The sequence below is a fragment of the Trichinella spiralis genome (assembly GCF_000181795.1).
Source record: "Trichinella spiralis strain ISS 195 chromosome Unknown Scfld9, whole genome shotgun sequence".
NCBI classification, from domain to species: domain Eukaryota; kingdom Metazoa; phylum Nematoda; class Enoplea; order Trichinellida; family Trichinellidae; genus Trichinella; species Trichinella spiralis.
In genome coordinates this window covers 5632132-5651939 of record NW_003526948.1, presented here as the reverse complement: position 1 = coordinate 5651939, position 19808 = coordinate 5632132, and the positions used below count along the sequence as shown (strand labels likewise).

Here is a 19808-nt window from a genome sequence, read left to right as displayed (position 1 = left end):
ATTCTTGTACTGGTTGATTTCTGTTCAACATTATTCTTACTGTGAACTTCTTCGATATTTACAATAGCAATGAACTGCATGCATGTATTCTTTTCCGTTAAATTAAAAGTTATTATTCAAATCGCAATATATCTATAAATAAGTTTACATATTTTTTTAAATGATACCAAAATTATTTAACTTATTTACGTATAAATTTGAAAGAATAAACATTTATTTAAAATATCTGTATAGAAATTTCGATTCTTTTAGTAAGAATTTCTTATTCTATATAAAATTCCATTACTTTCCAGATATGTTTTTAAAACTTGATTGTTTTATATTACAGTAATACGGTTACGCTTGAATCATAAATTATCGAACGTGAAATTATTTTAAAATGTTAGTCGGTTGTTTAAATTAATAAGAATTTTTTAAATCAGTAAATTACATTTCTTTTATACGATATTTCTCATCCGTCACTGAATAACGAATTAATGCATGTTTTATATGATGATTCATCTTTTTTTCAACTTTGTTCAACATTGACTTAAAATTGGTTTGATTTTGATTTTCTTATTGATTCGTTAATTTTTGCTAAACTATTCTGTTCTTTTAATATTATTTCATTTTTTTACTGTAAAACATGTTTTGTTTATCTGTTATTGTGAATTGCGTGTGCTTTTGTTTTTTGCATATATACGTAGTGCAATCTTGATGATTTGATTAATTTTCAGTTTTCTAAATGAGTGAAATTTAAATGTGCCATTTATGATTTAATTGAAAAGTCACCGATCAGATTGTTTTATAAAATAGTTTTATTTTCTATTTTACTTAACATAACCAACATGTGGCATAACAAGCGAGTGTAGTCACTTTTCTAGGATGAACAGGGCCGATCATGTTCAGTATTTATTGTCTCATCTGCACGAATTACCGGACATCTACTTGGATCAGTATTCTAATCGGCAAGTCTATTTTTTGCATATGAAAAAAAATTACATTTCTTTTTATTGTAGTTTGACGTTATTGTACTTTGTTCTATCTGGTCTGGACATATTGGATGCTATGGATAGCATTTCTGCAGATGAAAAGAGGAAAATTATTGATTGGATATATTCACTTCAAGTTCCAGTTAAACAAGGTAAGATTTCATTCATTTTAGTTCATTTGTTCATTTTAAATTATAAAATTGTCTTTCTCCATAAATGAAATAAATTTTAGCTGCCAGTAGTGACGATTGCGGATTTTTGCCTGCGCATGTCAATATGAGAGATCCGTCAGGGTAAGAATATGTTATCCGATTTTTTTCTGTCGCTTTTCTATTCACTTTTTGAATTTATAGCAACGAAGATCTCCCTGAACTCAATACAGGCCATTTGGTGATGACATATTTTGCGATTTTGTGTTTGGGCATTTTGGGCGACAATTTTGAACGTTTGGATTTCAACTTGATCAAAAAATTTGTGAAAGGATGTCAAATGGAAAGTGGATGGTGAGATGGAAAATTTGCATTAATTATTCGATCTTTTCAATTGTTGTCAAATTGGAAGTGAAACTGAAAGCAATACATTTAAAATTATTATATATTATTGTGACAACAGAGGACGAATATTACAAGAAAGAGAATAGATAACATAGTTAAAAATTCAAATAATCGATTAAGATTATGCCGTATTTAAATTAAATTTATTATGTTTTACAAAATATGACTCGATTTTTATATTTCAGTTTTCGTTCCGATAAAATAGGGGATGAACAAGATATGCGATTCTTATTTTGTGGCGTCGCTATATGCAAGTTGCTGAATGATTTCAGTTATATAGATGTTTCGAAAGCGACTTCCTATATAAAACAATGTCGGGTAAAATTATTAAAGCTGAATGCTTATTGAAATATTTTTTTTCTATCCATTATTTATTTTTCAGAATTACGATGGGGCATTTGGAAGTGTTGTTGGGTGTGAATCTCATGGTATGTTGGAAAAAATAAGAATTTGAAAACTGGTAATTTATTGCTTCACAAAAGTAATTTTCAGGCGGTTCAACATTTTGTGCCGTTGCTAGTCTTTACTTGCTTGATAAACTCTTCGATGAAAATACTATTGAAAACAAAAGTCTTCAAAAGCTGACGCATTGGATTATTCATCGACAAAATGTGGGCTTTCATGGTCGTCCACACAAAGATGATGATTCATGCTATTCATTTTGGGTTGGTGCAGTGGTTGAGGTACATTTCAATGATTTTTTTTTCATTCTGAATTTTTCAACGTTAAATTATTTATGTATTTATTTTTTAATTTAGATTCTTCAGGCGAAAAATTTTATCGATTGTAAACGTGCATGTGATTTTACACTTTCAACGCAGGACGATGATGGAGGATTTGGAAAAACAGGAGAAGCGCATGCCGATTTAATGCACACATATTTAAGCTTGGCTGGCCTATCCATTCTCGGCTACCCAGGGCTGAAGCCGTTGAATGCAGCTTTGAATGCCACACTTACAACGTTGAATCACATTGAAAATGCGGTGAAAAACAAAGCTTCCCAAGAAAAGAATGCATAAAAGTTCATTTTTTCATTGCCTTCCCGAGCTCACGGAAACTATGATGACCTGACATCACGGAAATGATAAATCTGACATTTATTATTTATATGCTTATCATTTACGACTATTTTAAGTTATTTTCAGTATTCTCCATTTACCCCCTTACAAACACAAGCATGCACCCCAGACACATGTATATAGATACACTCACACACCCACGTATATATATATATATATATATTCTGTAGTTAAAATATTCAACTTCTTTATATTGCCACGAGTGATTTAATTTTGAAAAATTGTAATCTGACACGAAACAATGCACGAAAGTAGTGTTTTTCAGTTCAACAATTCAAGAAAATTACCAACGAATTTGCTGTTTTCATACAATGAAAGGACGTGGCTTCTTTGCTAATTTTCGTTCTTTGCGCTGTTCATAAGCTGCCAGTTTTCCCTCTGCGGCAAGCTTTTTCTGCTTTTCATTTGCAATTTTCAATTTAAGTACTGACTTCTTCAAAAAATAAGGCCTTTTTCCTTTATTCAAGGCATCCAGTACTTTCTTTCGCTCTAGAGAGATTAATTTTCGTCTTTCTTCCAAATCTTTCTCCGAACATATCTGACTTTTCAATCGATTGTATTCACGACTGAGGCGCAACTTTTCTTCTGAACTTTGGCATCTTTTCAACAATTTTCCAAGCATTTTCAAATCACGTTCTCTTAATTCATCCACGAAACCGTACTGTTGCTTAAAATGGGCACGGTTGTAAACGCCACAGTTCGGATCAAACCGAGGATCCCTTCTCTTAATCAATGGTACGTTGTTGATATCAACTTTCTGAGAACGGCGACTTTTTCGAATTATCGGTAATTCTACAGGTCCGTCTTCATCATTCCGATCGAACAATTCTTCTTCAACAAAAGTTACAGGTTCCATAAAAAGCTGAAATGCGAATAATTTCAAAAATATAACATTAAAATTAACAAATTGTTAATTACAAAGCGAAAAAACAAGTAAATATACTAAAACAACAAAGTTCGCTTCGTCCTCAAACATTTCATACTGTAGAAAAGTACAGTAACAATTAAAATTAAGTTTAATTTTTAAACATAATGCTTATATTAATTTATAAGCGTAGATGCAAGAAAAACAGAAACAGATTATAAAATGCAACAAAGTTATATACTAAATTTTTAAACTACACTCGCTGAATGGCTTTGCTTAATTTGATATACGTTTAGCACATTTGCAGATTATCGAACGCTATAAACAAAATCATTTCGTTCATCCGTAACAACAACAGTATGGGACATGCAACCAGGTATATTGTAAATTACAGAGATAGTTATTTTATTGATTAAATTTGTAAAATAAACAGAGAAGATCAGACATCCAGTCGACCATTAGTTTGGTGGAGAAACACGAACAACTGACAGACTCTGCTGCTCATTGGAATGGCAACCCGTCTGCTGTATATTGAGTACACTGAACCATTTGAAAAGAATTTTGTTTCTTCTGTATGAGCTGTATTCCACTTGTTGCGAAACAAAGGAATTGCGTTCTAGCCACCGTCTGCTTGAATAAAGTGGTCTAGATTGAGTAAAACTGTCATAGTGGAGTTGTGACTGTTGTTATATCTCGTAAGGCACAGAATACAGGCCATGCAATAGACTCACTACGAGAAATCGAACTAGCAGCAAAACTGGAAGCTACCACGACGCCTAAGTCAAGATGTAAAGTAATGAAAATTATCAACAACAAACTTATGCTATTGCTTTGCTTCAAAAATAAATATAAAAGTGAAAAATGAAAACACATTAGCAGTTGCTAATTGTCTAAATCAAAACTTTCCAGCGATTGAAGTCACCTTCACTTTTGATTAGTTATTCACAGTACTGGGTCTCAGCAAGAACTTCTATCGCTCACAGTAGTTTCATCGTTTTGCAAGGGAAATTTTCAAATTATGAGAACGGATTGGTAAGCGTCTTTTTACATTATCCAATAAATTCAAAACAATTTATAATCCAGTAGTAAACAGTTTATTAATCGACAACTGATTTTAACAAATCTTAGAAGAAACAACAGACAATCAACACAGATAATCACAGAAACAACACATCATTAAAGCATTTGCAACACAGCAAATATATTGCCAGAGATCCTTCCAATTCGATGCTCAGGTAAATCGCAAACACGTCGTTGTTTGGCAGCAAGTTGACTGACCCTTTGGTTCTGAGATTGATAGGTTTTCTCTTTCATTGAACTAGGAAGAGAAATCTTCACTTCAGCGTATTCACGTATGAAGAGATACATCCAATCGCCAACACACGTCTCTATCGCGTCGTTGCGTGGTGAACTGTCCTCCAAACTAGTAAGCTGTCCACAACAGATCTGCTTAGAGAACAAATATGTGTTCTGTGTGGCAGTGAAATTTGTTTCCACTAATCGGTAACTCTTCATTCAATCGTGTCATGTTCATTCGATGCACAAGAGTTTTCTGCAATGGTTTTGAAACCATATTTTCCTCCATAGATCCTTACTTCTTCACCATGCCCTCAACGTAGTGAGTGAATCGCTACGGTTCTTTGTATTTCAACATTTTAACGATTTTCTTCAAATGGACGTTAGCGCCTGAAAACTCTTCCATTCTGACGCTGCTTGATTTGACGTGCCATTCTCCTACTCCTAGTTCCGTAGGGCCTTGCTGACAGGCGCAAATGTAATGTATATTGGATGTACGGAGACTTCTAGTATGGGATTGGTAATTTTGGCAATCTGTTTGATAGATCTCTGTATAGCGCATAACCAGCGGTGAGCCAGTAGAATAACAGATATGTCGTTCCGCATAAAGTTCTCTGCCGATGTAGCACAACACCCAGATAAACATCGTTAGGATGTTTTCCAGCTCGTATCAGATCGTCTCAGAAATTCAGATACATGCTGAATTGGTACGACCTCGACGAGTCTGCGGTTCAGGTGCGCATCACGACTTTGAATGGCTTTTTCTGTTCTATGCGACGGCTGTATTTGGCATTTGCATTCTTCAGTTGTTAGGAAGCGCCCCATTCCTATTTAGAAATATCTCTAGAGAACCAGAGAATATCCAACTTTCTTATTGAATCGTTGCAGTGATGGGTTTCGTCTTCGAATTTTCCACCTTCGTTCTATAAGTCAGTCGTGGTTGCCGGCCCGTGGCACGAAATTTCTTTCAAAATCTTCTATTTCGCTGCTGTAATGAATGATCAGTTGATCGTCGTTGACCAAGTTCTTTGACTCATATCGGTTCTCTCGTTTCACGAAGAACAGAAATCACATTCTCTGTAGATCAGCGAATGGAACTGGGTTCTGCACATCGATCAATTGGTATCGATAAATTATTTCATTCGATAACACCAATAAACGAATGACCTACAGTGCAGAGACAATCGGCAACACACGTCTACATAACATAGGATCCCATCCGAACGTCCACGCACGGGATACTAAAGCTACTACGACAATAAACAACTACTATACTGTAATGGTTGATTTGCAAGTTCAATTTTAAAAATAAAATACTGTATTCGAATCACGTTTGGCGTTTTTACTAATATAAGCTATAGCGTAGTTGTTTTATTTTTTTCATTTATTTCATGAAATGAAATAAAAATGCCAAATTAATGTTTCTACCTGAAACTATTAAATTTATTGAATAAATAATTTCATATTGATTGTTTTTTGTTTAAATTTTTTCAAATGATCAACTTCTGCTGTATGTTTGACTTTGCATGCACATTACGTTTACCTTGTCTTGTAATATTTTTCGTATGCTGTATGGGATATACATTTACAGTTTATCGAATTCATATTACAAGTTTTGATTTTGTACTTAATTGTCTACAGTAGATAATTATTGGTATTTGTCGGAATGTAATTCTCGTAAACATGGTTAGTGATTATTGAGTGTGCGTTTGACGATATTTCATTTAGATATGATTCATGTTTGAAACTGCGCAATTTAGTCGATTGAATCCTGTTTTAATCGTTGATCAGGCATTGCTATTTCAACGATGCATCGTCGCCTTCCGGAAACGTTGACGTCATGTTTTGGAATTTAGCTTGTTGAAATTTTCCTGTGAGTTTGCTTTTCTTGCCTAGCACGTTGCGGTGGTGTGTCGGCCCGTTTCTGGGCTGATGAATTTGTTCGCGTTGCTTTCCAATCTAACGTACGTGGGAATTTTGCCGCGGCATGTAACCAGTGGAAAATGGACGCCAATTTTGTCGACTATTTTTCAATCTGTGGCCTGAATGTCGACCAAGAGCTTGTAGAAGAACGACTGAGTGGGTTTCACTGTCTTTTTTAAATTTTTGCTTGGTGATGATCATTTTGTTTATTTTGCATTTTCAGATGATTGTTCCATTTCGAGCAAACCTCCTTTAGATCGGTCTTACCTTCCAGCTGTACTTGCACACTATCCGAAGCATCGCCCGGATCGGCCATTTGCCCAAGAAATACTGTCGGTAAATAAATGAACATGTATTTTTTGGATTTGCTTGTCGCTGTTGTTGTCATTAATGTTTTTAAGTTATGTTTACCTCGGGGTCTTCGGTTTTGCACGCAGAAAAATTTGACGAACAAGCCGAGCTTTCACACGTTTGTTTGCATTCGCATGGACGGGTCACGGTTGGACGGATGTGCGTTAACATTTTACGAGAAAGTGAAGGACGAGAAAGTGATGCAAAAGATGCAAGCATTGCACAACACCTACCTTAGAGAACTGACGGCAGGAAAAGCGTCCGATTCAACAGCCAACGTGGAGGACACTCCGTCTCGTGCCAAATTGATGGTAATTTTTTTTCTAATTGTGCAATCAGTTTTACGTCAGGGTTTTACAAATGGCGGATGATTCTTTTTTTTTCTTTTATCATGTAACATTCTTTGGATTCTCTGTTTTCAGTTGTAATAAGCAGTTCATTTATTTATCTGTGTGTTTCTTATTCGATTAATTGATGTTTTTATGCAATTCAATGATGATCACTTCTGTTTATTATTGATCAGTGCACAGGGGTGTTCAGTCGATACTTGATGTGAAGCTTTTAAAATTGTTCCATGCAACAGAGTTTCAGACGTTTAAGCTTTGCAAATGCTCATTTAAATAGAGACAGCTGGGTTGGTTGGCGCTAATTTTCGCATCGGTATTGTGTTGAATTTGTTTCTCGGAAACTAATCAATCATCTCTTCTAGCATCGTAGACGAACTTTTAGTAGATTTATTTGTTTTTGCTGATTTTTCTATAATATATTTAAAAAAAATAAAATATTTTCACATTTTACGTATTTGCGTGAAAAATAAAGTTTTTGAATAGGTAATTTCAAAGTATTCGTCGAGTGTTGTTTTTGACAATTTTAATCTTAGTTTTCTTCAGTGTTACTGTATTGGCTGTAGTTTGTTTTATGCTGATAGTGTGAAAAAATGGCCGTTTTTTTTGTTGAAGAATACGGGTTGGTTTTTTAATGAATTTAATTTAAAATATTTTATTATGAGTTTTTTGCTTTGCATTTTTGTATCATGTAACGTGATGGTAGTGAAGTGCATATTGATTTGATTTGATTTTTCTTGAATACAGTATAGAATAGTTTACATTTAGTGGAGATGGAAAAAAGATGTGTTTTGTAAGTTGTACATTTTTTTAAGTGGTACAGTTAACTTTGTTATTTCGACGATTGTATGAAAAATTAGTTGTTGCGTGAAACATTTGCAAAACAAATGTGGCAAAGGTGTTTAATTTTTATTTTATTTCGAATTTGTTGTGGTTGTTTAGGAAGAAAATGCCGGCGGTAACAGCGCACATACACTTCCTCGTCGAGGTAAATCGAGCTCGAAAAAGCGTTATTCGTTTTACGATTCCAACCACGACAAACTTTACGTTTGCAAATGTATCGCTTTGATAACAAAATTGCCTGTTGTAAGTGCCTGCGAATCGTTGCTAACTGCCATCTACAGTCTGACCAAGGAATCTGAACTCCAACTACCACTCGAGTCGTACGTGTACTGGCTTTTGTATGAATTGCCACTACCTCCTCCCGGTCTGAGTTTGAAGTTGACGCTCTTGGATCGAGATATTGTTTTCCAGTGCCCAAGTAAAAAATGATAATATTTGGAATTTTGAAAATTTAATATGTATATATATATTTTTTTCTATTTTAAGGCACGAAAGAGTTGCCTTTTTTCGACTATCCCATTGGCAACGCACTTTCAATAATAACAGTTGAATTGTTTGTGAAAATTTATACGTGCGTACTTTTGGAACGTCAGGTTTTGTTTTGCTCTAAAGGTATTTTTCACTTCGTATATAATAATTTTGAATTTGTGATGATGGATTTTTTTTAAATTTTGTTTCAGAATTATACTTATTGATGCTTTTTGCCGAAACATTTCAAATATTACTTTTTCCATTTCGATGGCAGCATGTCTACGTACCAATTTTGCCTTGTTCTCAGTTTGTTTTTTTGGAAGCTCCTCTTCCATTCATCATGGGCTTGTGGTACGAAGAGACAATACCGGAAAATATTTTCGAAGTAGACAAAAATTCTTTTTTTGTTTAAAGTTGTACAAATAATAATATTTATTATTATTATTATTATTTTAGTTGAACGTTTGCGTTGTCGATATCGACAATAAGCATGTCGTCTTGCCAGAAGGTGTGCCAATGTTGCCGGATCGAGCTGAATTGATTCAACAATTGCATCTCAGTGTGGAAATTTGGAATGGACACACTGGTCGTAATTTGTCCATTTCAGAGCACACTACTGATCATCGGTCCGAATCTTCGTCGTCATTCACAACATCGACCGCAACAATACCAACGACAACATCATCGACATTATCATCATCTTCAACATCGGCGGTAATTGAATAATTAATTAATTAATTAATTGTTGGTTTAAATTGTATTCTTTACATACAAGTAAAGTAAGTTTCAGTTGAAACGTATATCACGCAGTTTCGACGACGACAGTTTGTACGTGCGTGATAGTAGGGGCGATCCTGCGTCCGAACAGCACATTGCTCTACCGTTGAACGTGTTGAACGAAAGTGAATCGTTGGCCAAATTGACCGCCATAGCCAGAAAAGTGCACGTGGATATTTCGTTGGATTTGGTGAAAAAAGAACTCGTATCCACTAGTCTGTATCAATTGTCACCCAGTTGTCGGTATTATTTCGACCATATGAAATTGAACAGTTTAATTCGGGCGGTATTTTTGAATCGTTTCATGTCAACTATGTATTCTTATGATCATTTCATCGTCAACTGTTGTCCCGACCGGGATAGTTTTGTCAGTAGTCGAGATTCGATGCAAAATTTCGACAAATCGACCTTTTTATCCGACCAACCCCAGTCGAGGATGCCATTTTTGGCGGCATTTTTAGAAACTCAAATGTTCACCAGCTTTATCGACGCTAAAATCTTGGCCGAATGGGATCAACCGGATCCATTTGTCAAACTTTTCGACAACTGTTTGGCCGATTATAGGCGAAAAAATGACGATACTATCGTTCGAACTCCGAACTGTGAATTCGATCCCCATCTTCTGCTAGCTGGTTGTTTTTTCTTTTTTGGTTTTTTTTTTCAAATTTGCTTTTATAATCGTTGTTTTTACAGATATGGAAATTGAAAATCGTGAACGGAATGTCGATTACGTTATACCGGCACCGCATTTGTTGACCAATTCGAAAAATCAGTGCTTTTCCCTTGCCGAACCTGGTACATTTCCACTACTTAATGCTGATTTGCTCGAACCTCAACCTAGGTATTGGTGAATTTTATTCGAATTCGAATTTGAATTTGAATTTATTTGAATTTCAGACAACAGAATAAAAATCCTTGGAAACAACGATACAGGCATTTTATTGCTAACGATATTGGTGTAAGTGACCTCTAATAATGAGAATAATGGCATTTTTTGAAATTGATTTTTACTGTTGTTTGTAGATTTCTCAACGTACCGATTCTTCAGATCCAGCTTATCAAATTATTATTCATCCTGGTGTTGAATTGAAAGTTGACGATTTTACTCAGAAAAATTCAAAAGTTGTCGAAAAATTGCTCCTGTTGGCCAAGACGAAAACCAAACGTCTTCTGCTCGAAAAGCTCGGCAAAGAGGCTGTACAACTTGGTCACGACAATTCCGGCATCGGTGGTGTCGAAGAGAACACACTAGTGACCAGTCTTTGCGATATGATCGAACGAATATGGCACCACGGTTGTAAACGTAAAAAAGTAACTTAAAAAATTTGACATTTTTTAAAAATTATTTTAAAATTTATATTTATTTGTTCAGGGTAAATCAGCTTTGTGGTCCTATTTGTTGGCATTTCAAAATTTGGACAAATTCAACGATAAAGATAGTTCTGGAATGCGTAATCGATTGACACCGGGTAAGAAAATTTATGCAATTAATTATTTATATATTTTCTTTTTTCTTTGTACTTAACCAACACTTTGTGCATAAATTGAATGCGCAAAACGACAATTTTAGTTAGTGTAGGCGGCTTTGATTGATTGATTGGTTGAACTGGTAGTTAGTTGTATATTTTTCAATTTTTTATTTTATCCAATCAATATGTATATTTTAATAATAATAATAAGATGAAAAGTTTTATTTTTGCAAAAGAAAAAAAAGAAACAAATCATATTATCGTGTGATAAATTTTAAAACACAAAAGTTATAGTTTAATGGAATATTGAATTAACAGTTGTGAAAAATCAAAAAATCAATTATTTTTCAACAATCAGTAGTGGAAAAAATCGAGTTGAAAATTTTACAAATACAATTTTATAATGATCATTAATTATTTGTTGTTCATATTTAAATGAAATTATATTTGAACAAATAATTTTCTAGTGATTGAATAAATGGAAATCGATTCATCCAGATTTCATTAATCACCAAATGAGATGATACTTTTTAGTGCTGAGTGGTAGATTTTTTTAACACGACTGGTGTGGTAGATTCTTTTATTTTTTTTGATTTTAATTTCTTGCTAATTAGAAAGAAAAAAAAGTTGTTTTCTTTTTGTTTCTTCTCACAGCATTATATATAGCTTGTGTTTCATTGCAGCTGTAGCGCTGATCCTTTTGCGACGAAGATTGGAAAGTATGCGCAGTTGTTCTGCTCTTTTATACTACTACTTTGCTTGCCTGTTTGCTTGATTTGCTTGAAATGAATAAATTAAATTAGGTTAAATTAAATTAAATTTAATAATATTATCATATGTGAATTGTACTGTTTGTTTGTTTGTTGTTGTTGTTGTTGGATATTGTTGTCAGTTGCTTGCAGGATCTTCTAGTCCGCAGTCAATAATCGGTTATTTGCAAAGCGTGCACAATAAATTGGACGCCGATCAGAAACATTGGTCGAACAATTTGTTGCGTGCGGCTAATTTTTTTTATTTCAAATTACAAAGCAGTGTTGACAATATTCCAAATGTTGTCTGTCAGTGTGATGTGGACGTGAACGCTGGCGGTAAGGTGGTCGATTTTATCAAAATCTGTGCAATTTCTTCAGTTGCAATATTTATTTTGCTTTTTTTACTTTTTACCAAATACGATGGAAATTATTTTGTAATAAAATAATAAATAATCAGTGGTTGATGGGAATTTGGTAAATGCATAAATTTTTTCGTTGTTGTTCGCTGTAGTGTTAGTGGTGGAAAATGTTGGACGATAAATAATTGTTGCTTTTCGTAATTTTGCATGCAAAAAGCACGGCAATGCTTTTGATGGATTTTCATTGTTGTTCAATTTGTTGTCTTGTGAAATGCTTTGATTTGTCCAGATTTGGCTACTTGGTCGTCGAGTGGACCGTCGACTACCGGCGTTGGCGGTTCGGCGGACCATGTGCGATCATCGTCCGTGGAACCACAGAGAAGCAGCAGTAGCAGCAGCAGCAGCAGACCCAGGAGTCCCGAATCTGTACAATTGATGCGGGCATTGCCGAACCATTTGGAATACGATTTGAGCAATGTTCTCAAAATGACCGACATCAAAACTGAAATCGGCTACGCCAGAGCGTTCATCCGGTTAGCTTTGGAACGGAAATTGCTTTGCAAACATTTGAAAACTTTGCTCGAAAGCAAAGAACTGCTCAAGTATTATTCCAACATCGGATGATGCTTTTTCTATTCAACCACCACCACTTGTTTATTTATTTATTTATTTTTTTTCATTGTCGATATGCTTTTCAGATCTTGGTACAAGCAGTACGCGTTTTTGATGCACGACGACGAACGGGAACAATTTTTGTATCACATTTTATCCTTGAATGCCGCTGATTTTCACTGCTTTACAAATACATTTCGACAAACCAGTGAGTTAACAACAACAACAACATGAACCACCAAAAAATTTCCACAATTCTATTTTCTATTTGGAATTTTAATAATAATAATAATAGTTGTATGCTTTTAATAAATTAACTTTTTTTTGCTCTTTTGTAAAATAATCAAAAATTGAATTGTTTTCAATTTTCGAGAGAGACATTTTTTTTCTGTTTTGCAGAAATTACGTATCAGGTAAATTTGGCCTACGTATCTGGTCGATTTTCGTTCACTGCAGGCGGACAACCGTCAATATGGATCCGATTGGCCGGCAGTTTGCACCAAACTGGTGTTATAGCTGTTCCAAAAAATGCATCCAGCTTTACTTTTGAGGTGAAAAAGTGTACCGGATGTGCAGCAAAATTGCAATGATGTGTAATTGATTCATTTAGCACAAAAATCTCGGTGTCCTTTCGACGTTGCATATTGGCAATGATGTGTCTGCTTCGGCCCAGTCGACCGTGAAATGGTATCTCGAATATGCGATTGTTACAGATCAAATTACTGGTCGTTCGTATAAGTAAATTGTCTTTTTATTTTCGAACAAATATTCCGTCTGTATATATATATATATATTTTTTTTGTTCTGTTTTTCAGATTTTCCTGCGGACGTTGGTTTGGGCGTGGTGTCGGTGACGATAGTTTGGAACGATTTTTCAGCGCTGAACCACTTCCACTTACTGCTGTTAATTCGGGTAAAAATATCTGTTGGTTCAAATGCCGTTTATTTTACGATATTCTTTGTCCACTTTGACTTTTGGCAAGTACGTTGTGCGGTTTGGGTACTTTTCCGTTGTTAGTTTTTGTCCGAAGTGGTTGTGATCCACCAGATTGGATCGATTTCCCAATTACTTCTGGCTCATTTTTTTCTCAACATGAACATTTTTTGAGGTTTCACTACCAGGTAGAAGATTTCCAGTGGTTCTCTCAGCGGATAACTGTTTTTTCTTTTCTAGAATCCGTCTAGCATCCATATATTTCTGTTCTTCTCCAAATTCTATCCCAATAACTCTACGGATCTAATAATTGTGATGACGGGGGCTGCTAAATGTTAAATAGGCTTGTACATATAGTTGATGAATGAATATGAATTCAGTTGAAAAATTATCATTAAGAGAAGCTATTTGTTATGTTATATGGTCCATTTTGAAGGTAATAGATCACCGACTAGAAGTCGATCGTCCAGTTCAAGACGTACTCCATCTCACGATCATCCAAGTAAGAAATATTGCATTTGCCACGTGTTGCTTTCATCGTCGTCGTTATTGTTGTTGATGAAAATGTTTTTTTAACAATTTTCCAGAACGCCGTCTTCAGCAGATCCAACATCAGCTCGGTGATGCGGTCAATAATATTGTAAAATATTTTTATCGACCAGACGCTGAAGTATACTGAATTTCTTTTTTTTATTAAGATTTTATTCAAATTGTATTTTTATTTCTAGCGTAATGTTTTAACGCATCTGCTGTGCGGAGAGAAAGGTCTTGTCAGTTGTTTGAATGAAGCATTTTTGCTTGGCTACAGAGGAGCACCTCGTTTATTTCGTCAATCTTATTTTGCTTGGGATTTTGTTGGTAAATAATAAATGATTCACTTTTATTATTGTAATAATATTTTTTTTACATAAAATGCAAATTTTTTGTAGAAAAATTTGCCAGCTGTTGTGCAGAATTTAGCAAGAAGAAATCGTTTCGTCAGGGTAAATTTTCAATTTCATAATTTTATTTTATTATATTTTACTTTTTTGTATTTTGAAGACAAATACGACGCTTGGTTTTTGAGTGTATCGAAGAATCAAGCCACGGTTGCCGGTGATGATGGATTTTTGCTAATTTATTTGAGAAAATTGGTAGAAAAGATCAACGGCAACACTGGCGTTGGAAAGGAGGGAAAATTCAAGATTTTCATCCTCGTTGCACTGAGGTTTTTTGAATTGAAGAATCAAATATTTATTTAAATTTAAAAAAAAACAAGCAAGCAAGCAAACAAAAAAAAATAAGAGGGGGAAATTTCGATTGTTTATTTCGTATTAATCAGTCGATGTTTATTTGTAATTTTTCAGGGATCATCTGTTGCCATCTGTTATATCGTTGATGGCACGGTCTTCGATCACTACCAGTATGTACGACGAGACGAGCTTCTTCAGAATTCCTCAGCACAGAATGTTTTTAACCCATTTATTGATGTCGCTTAATGAATTTCAGTTTGAATTAGATCAGTCGTTGATTTGGGGTATAAATTGTTAACTTTTTAACCTGTGCAAATTTTCCCCTCACATATATACATACATATATATATATATTTGTTGTTTTTTTTTAAATTTATTTATTAGTTTTTTAAACAGAACTTATTATTTGCTTTTTCAATGATTATCATTATTTTTAGCAGTTTATCCACTTTGAAAATGTTGAAAGTTTTTTTAATCGCACATTAACACACGATTTGTTTCATCAGCTTTATTTTTGCATTTTCCTTAATTCCTATCTACCCCGCTGCTCTGTGAAAAGAAACAGCATTGCATATTTTGTTGATTGGCTTTAGAGAAAGGATGCTCCATTGATTGGTATGAATAATTTTTAATTTTTTTTAAATGATGCTTTTTAAAATGAAATATTAGCTGGTGATTTTTTTTTCTGACTGTGCAATGCTGCTTTGAATTGATTTTGAAAAAATTAATTGTTGATTTTCTTTTTAATATTACATTTTTCAGTATGCACCAACACAATATTAAACGAAAACCGATTATAATAGTGCTGCTTGAATGAAAAAAAAAACATTTACCCTCGAGCTTCTTTTAAACAGCTTGCAAATTGAAGCCAAGAGAGCACTCGTATTATTTACAGTAGTTCTTTTAACGGTAATGAAGAACTTGATTATCATTTTAATATTTTCTTTTTTGTTTTTAGCATAGCATTTTTATTATGCTACCATAGAGTTTTTTTATTTCTTTTTTTACAAGGTGTTGTGTATTAAGACGTAGTATTTTTGTGAATATTTAGAATTTTGATTTTTCTGTTATTATTATTTCATATTGCTGTTTTGAAATCTACGCAAATCTTGAATGAATTATTGATTGATTGATTGATTATTAAGGAAAATTGTTCTTTAAAAATATCAGAAATTGATTAATTGTTTCAAAAAAAATTATCCAGTAAAATATTTTTCATTCATCATCTTCATGTCCTTCTGTACGATGCTTTATATATGCAATATTGTTTACGCACACCACACAAACTTCTATACTGATGTGTGTCGTCTGTGTGTGTGTGCATACAAATTTATTTTTTACTTATATATTTTTTTGCTTGTTAAATTTTTTTTTAAATTAATGAATTCTATTAGCTACATGACTTCTTTGCCTGGCAGCCTGACATCTCAGCCGGATCAACGTTTTTATCAGTTATTGACTGCATTATTTTTTGGTACCACTTCTAGCTTGATTGTTTTCGTAAATAAATTCATCTTGACAAATTATCGGTATGGAAAAGAAAATGATTTTTTTTTTCAAAAATTATTTACTGCATTTTTTCTACATGCTTTCAATTTAGCTTTCCTTCGTTGACATTTGTCGGGCTTGGTCAGGTGGGTTTAACAATTTTATGCTTCAACAAAGAAAAAAAACCAATGAACTATGCAATAATTAATGCTGTTGGAATTTTAGCTCGCCGGCACGGTGTCGATTGTTTGTCTGTGGAATGCATTTCGTCGTAAAAATGGACACTTGTCTTTTGGTTCACTGAAGAAGGTGATTTTTTGTACTAATTAATTATTTAGTTAATTAATTTGGATAATTTATTCAGCTTTTTCCTCTTCCATTGATATACTTGCTCAATTTGCTGTCTGGTCTGGGAAGCACGAAAACGTTGAAGTAAATCAGATGTTAATTTTTCATTCACACTTTTAATATGCTAATTTTCCATTTAAGTCTTCCGATGTTTGTCGTGATGCGTCGTTTTGCTCTGCTATTTACCATGATTGGCGAATTCATTTTTCTAGGGTTCAAATCCATTTCTTATTTTCCAATATTAAAATGCTCTACTATTTTACTGTTGTTAATTGTTGCTGATTGGGTTATTTTTTTCTCCTCTTTTTCAGCTATCGCTTCAACAGATCGGTTAAGCTGGCCATTTTTTTGATGATTCTTGGTGCAATTGTTGCTGCTGTGTAAGATTTATGTTCATTTTTTTCTATTGCAATCAATAATACGTGCTTTTTGAATTGTCGTTTTGCATCAATAGTATGCTATTGTTTAGTAAGTAGTGCTGTGAAGAAATTGTGAATTTTTTATTTTCAATTTCAGAAATGATATTTATATTGATATCATCGGCTGTGGATACGTTCTGTTCAATGATCTCATGACTGCAGCCAACACCATATGTGCCAAAGAGAAGATGAACAATGTTGTATGTATGATGATGATGATGATGTACGATTTGGGTTTATGTTGATCAGTTTTGTGCAGAAACGGTTCTCATTTAGAATTTACCGAAAAACGACATGCTCTTCTACAACGCCGTATGTTCCTTGCCGATTCTGCTTTGTTATTGTTTGCTGGTGGATGATTTGAATGAAGTTTGTAGAAGTGAATGTAAAATTTTAAATGAGCATCATTTTGAACATATTTTTTAGATAATTTACTTTGAATTTTGGAAAGATTGGGTATTTTTGTTGTTGTTTTGCTGTTCGTGTGTTGGAGGATATTTGCTGAACATGTCGACAATTTTGTGCACTCACTTCAATTCACCATTGGCCACATCTTGCATCGGTACAATCAAGGTTTGTGGATTGTTGTAATTTTTCACCTGCATAATATGTTTGTTTTAGAACATTTTCATAACTTACATTGGAATGGTTTGCACCAGCGATTATGCGTTTTCATGGCCAAGTTTTGTAGGAATTCACATCAGGTAGTTTTGGTTGGTTAGCTGGTTGATGATTTTGATAACAACAGACCGCACATTCATTCTACTATTTTACAGCCTTTGTGGAAGTTTGGTATATACCATTCAGGCAATTTTGCCATCTTGCCGATCCAAGATGACCTGGTTAAGCGATTCTACCCATGTTTATCCTGCTGTAAGAACGTGTTGAGTTCGAGCTGCATGGGAACGGCGAATCTGTTGACTGCATGCAGTTGGTGTTGGTTTTGAAAGGACGTTGAACCTCTCTGCTCATCTGCCTCTGATCAAATAGCAGCTATTGGTTTTTTATTAGTTTTTTATCAGTTCACAATTAATTAATTAATTAATTAATTTATGTCTACTTAATTTGGCCATTGTTAGCCGATTCACGAACGTGTGACAGCAAGTCTGTGTGTGCAAAATGATGAATGAATGCGCACATTTATTTTCTGTTGCACTGAAAATATATGTATATATATATATATATATATATATATATATATAAGCTGCTAATGTTGTGAATGCAGAATGAAAATTTTGTCAGTTGTTGTTGTTGACGTCGAATGAAAGGAAATGGAAAATGCCAATTGGTGAGGCAAATGGTGTTTTTTCGTACTTTTCAGCTGTGATTCGTCAAGAAAAGGCAAATTTTTTCAGTGTTTTTCAAGCGACATTCTGTACATCTCTTTTTTGCACTGAATGATGTGATTTTCTTGTTTAGATGAAAAGTAAAAACGCCTTGATAAAGCATACGACACGTAATAAACGAAAAGGCAGGCCACACTTTGCACACATACATTCTCATTCAGAGCAGTCCGTTTTTACTTTTTTCATTTGTTAGTTAAGTTGTTTTATGTCTTAATCTATATATTATGTTCTTTTTTCAAGTTTTTGTATTTTTCAAGCTGTAGAAATATTTTTTGAAAATTCTCATACACATGTGTATATAGTTAATGGATTTTTTTTTCAAATTTAGATGCTTTTCGTTTCAAAGTATTTATTTGGTCAGGTTGCGGGCAAATTATTCGTAATAGTTCGAACAGACCGCAGTTGCAGTAGTAGCACACATCGCATATAGTCACACCTTTGAACTCCATTCGTAAGTTATGCAAATCTTTGTTTGCTGTACATATATTATTTGACGTTAGCAAAAGTTGTCGAAGGGATTCTAATTCCTTTTTCTTCTTTTTTTTAATTTTCATTATTACTGGTTTAAAATGATTTGAGAAAAGTATCATTTTGAATGTCACTTTTGCACAACAATTTGCGCATTGAGACTTTTCCAATATGCAGATATGAAATGTATAATCTTTGTACAAGAAGGTGGTAATTTGCGAGATTTTACTTGAAAATATTCTTCTCTGAAACCTTTGTCCGTATGGTGATAAATGAGAAAAAAAAGGCATTGATTGAGATTGACTGATTGATTAGCTGAAGACTGTATTTCTTTTTGTTTAGAAATTTGGTGGAAAATTGATTTATTCATAAATGTGGGGTCTTTGAAGCGTGTTGATTTATCGACGAGGGAGTAAAGGGGAATTGATAAGAAATAGGCCTATCATTTGCTTTTGTTCTGTTATTTTATTTTGCATAGGTGATTAAAGCAGACGGCAGAAGTGAATTATTATTAGTAGTTAATTTATAAAATTTCAACTTTGATGAATTATGAAATTAATGCCTAAAAACAAATTTAGTTTTTCAATTTTAATGGACAAAGAAAATTTATTGTCTGTTTTCATGTGTGTTTGTATTTTGCATTATTTATTCTGTTCTGTGGCTAAAGCGCTTTTTAGCTCATTAGCAGTTTTTTTGCTTGAATTGAGACAAAAATAAGTGAACAGTTATCTGAGAGAAAGGCATTAATAATAATCCATAAGTAATAATTCAAGCAAAAAAAATAAAAATTACTAATGAATGAAATCAATGTTTCATTTGAATGGTGAGTGGTTTTCATCTGATTTTCTATAAATTGTGCAAGTTTGCAATGAAGTTGAATGTTTTTAAGTTGTTTTTCGATTCAAAT

At 33.6% G+C, this 19808-nt stretch overlaps 5 protein-coding genes across 5 annotated transcripts; 3 read left to right on the top strand and 2 right to left on the bottom strand.

The window, feature by feature from the left end:
• Positions 1-295: 295 nt before the first annotated feature.
• Positions 296-2544, top strand: Tsp_11902 (serine/threonine-protein kinase RIO3). The gene is made up of 8 exons (XM_003372187.1): positions 296-327; positions 999-1123; positions 1204-1264; positions 1325-1474; positions 1711-1843; positions 1908-1953; positions 2018-2208; positions 2293-2544. The coding sequence occupies exons 1-8, from the start codon at positions 296-298 to the stop codon at positions 2542-2544; spliced, it is 990 nt and encodes a 329-aa protein (XP_003372235.1).
• A 733-nt stretch (positions 2545-3277) lies between these two features.
• Positions 3278-4004, top strand: Tsp_11901 (conserved hypothetical protein). Its single transcript, XM_003372186.1, is given in 4 exon segments — positions 3278-3390; positions 3403-3453; positions 3777-3845; positions 3905-4004. The coding sequence occupies 4 exon segments, from the start codon at positions 3278-3280 to the stop codon at positions 4002-4004; spliced, it is 333 nt and encodes a 110-aa protein (XP_003372234.1).
• A 641-nt stretch (positions 4005-4645) lies between these two features.
• On the bottom strand, positions 4646-4984 carry Tsp_11900 (hypothetical protein). Its single transcript, XM_003372185.1, has one exon. The coding sequence runs from the start codon at positions 4982-4984 to the stop codon at positions 4646-4648; it is 339 nt and encodes a 112-aa protein (XP_003372233.1).
• Positions 4985-5099: 115 nt separating this feature from the next.
• On the bottom strand, positions 5100-5411 carry Tsp_11899 (conserved hypothetical protein). Its single transcript, XM_003372184.1, has one exon. It carries the CDS (start codon positions 5409-5411, stop codon positions 5100-5102), a length of 312 nt encoding a protein of 103 aa, XP_003372232.1.
• A 1357-nt stretch (positions 5412-6768) lies between these two features.
• Tsp_11898 (serine/threonine-protein kinase RIO3) lies at positions 6769-17975 on the top strand. The gene is made up of 22 exons (XM_003372183.1): positions 6769-6844; positions 6912-7024; positions 7090-7350; positions 8326-8644; positions 8907-9082; positions 9488-10106; positions 10168-10315; positions 10372-10432; positions 10498-10785; positions 11836-12031; positions 14037-14102; positions 14188-14270; positions 14329-14454; positions 14947-15002; positions 16433-16466; positions 16546-16629; positions 16685-16752; positions 16980-17048; positions 17185-17287; positions 17514-17660; positions 17709-17791; positions 17864-17975. Exons 1-22 carry the CDS (start codon positions 6769-6771, stop codon positions 17973-17975), a joined length of 3288 nt encoding a protein of 1095 aa, XP_003372231.1.
• Positions 17976-19808: the final 1833 nt, after the last annotated feature.

What these genes read in the sequence shown, in the direction of transcription:
- Tsp_11900 (XM_003372185.1), bottom strand. Translation starts at nt 4,984, where the DNA reads ATGAAGAGTTACCGATTAGTGGAAACAAATTTCACTGCCACACAGAAC.
- Tsp_11898 (XM_003372183.1), top strand. Translation starts at nt 6,769, where the DNA reads ATGGACGCCAATTTTGTCGACTATTTTTCAATCTGTGGCCTGAATGTC. An exon ending in TTGCTCGAACCTCAACCTAG is followed by an intron (nt 10,316 to 10,371) that starts GTATTGGTGAAT and finishes TTTGAATTTCAG; the next exon opens with ACAACAGAATAAAAATCCTT. An exon ending in CATTTGTCGGGCTTGGTCAG is followed by an intron (nt 16,467 to 16,545) that starts GTGGGTTTAACA and finishes TTGGAATTTTAG; the next exon opens with CTCGCCGGCACGGTGTCGAT.
- Tsp_11901 (XM_003372186.1), top strand. Translation starts at nt 3,278, where the DNA reads ATGGGCACGGTTGTAAACGCCACAGTTCGGATCAAACCGAGGATCCCT. An exon ending in TTCTTCAACAAAAGTTACAG is followed by an intron (nt 3,454 to 3,776) that starts GTTCCATAAAAA and finishes GCACATTTGCAG; the next exon opens with ATTATCGAACGCTATAAACA. An exon ending in AGTATGGGACATGCAACCAG is followed by an intron (nt 3,846 to 3,904) that starts GTATATTGTAAA and finishes AAATAAACAGAG; the next exon opens with AAGATCAGACATCCAGTCGA.
- Tsp_11902 (XM_003372187.1), top strand. Translation starts at nt 296, where the DNA reads ATGTTTTTAAAACTTGATTGTTTTATATTACA. An exon ending in CTTGATTGTTTTATATTACA is followed by an intron (nt 328 to 998) that starts GTAATACGGTTA and finishes TTTTTATTGTAG; the next exon opens with TTTGACGTTATTGTACTTTG. An exon ending in TGTCAAATGGAAAGTGGATG is followed by an intron (nt 1,475 to 1,710) that starts GTGAGATGGAAA and finishes TTTATATTTCAG; the next exon opens with TTTTCGTTCCGATAAAATAG.
- Tsp_11899 (XM_003372184.1), bottom strand. Translation starts at nt 5,411, where the DNA reads ATGTTTATCTGGGTGTTGTGCTACATCGGCAGAGAACTTTATGCGGAA.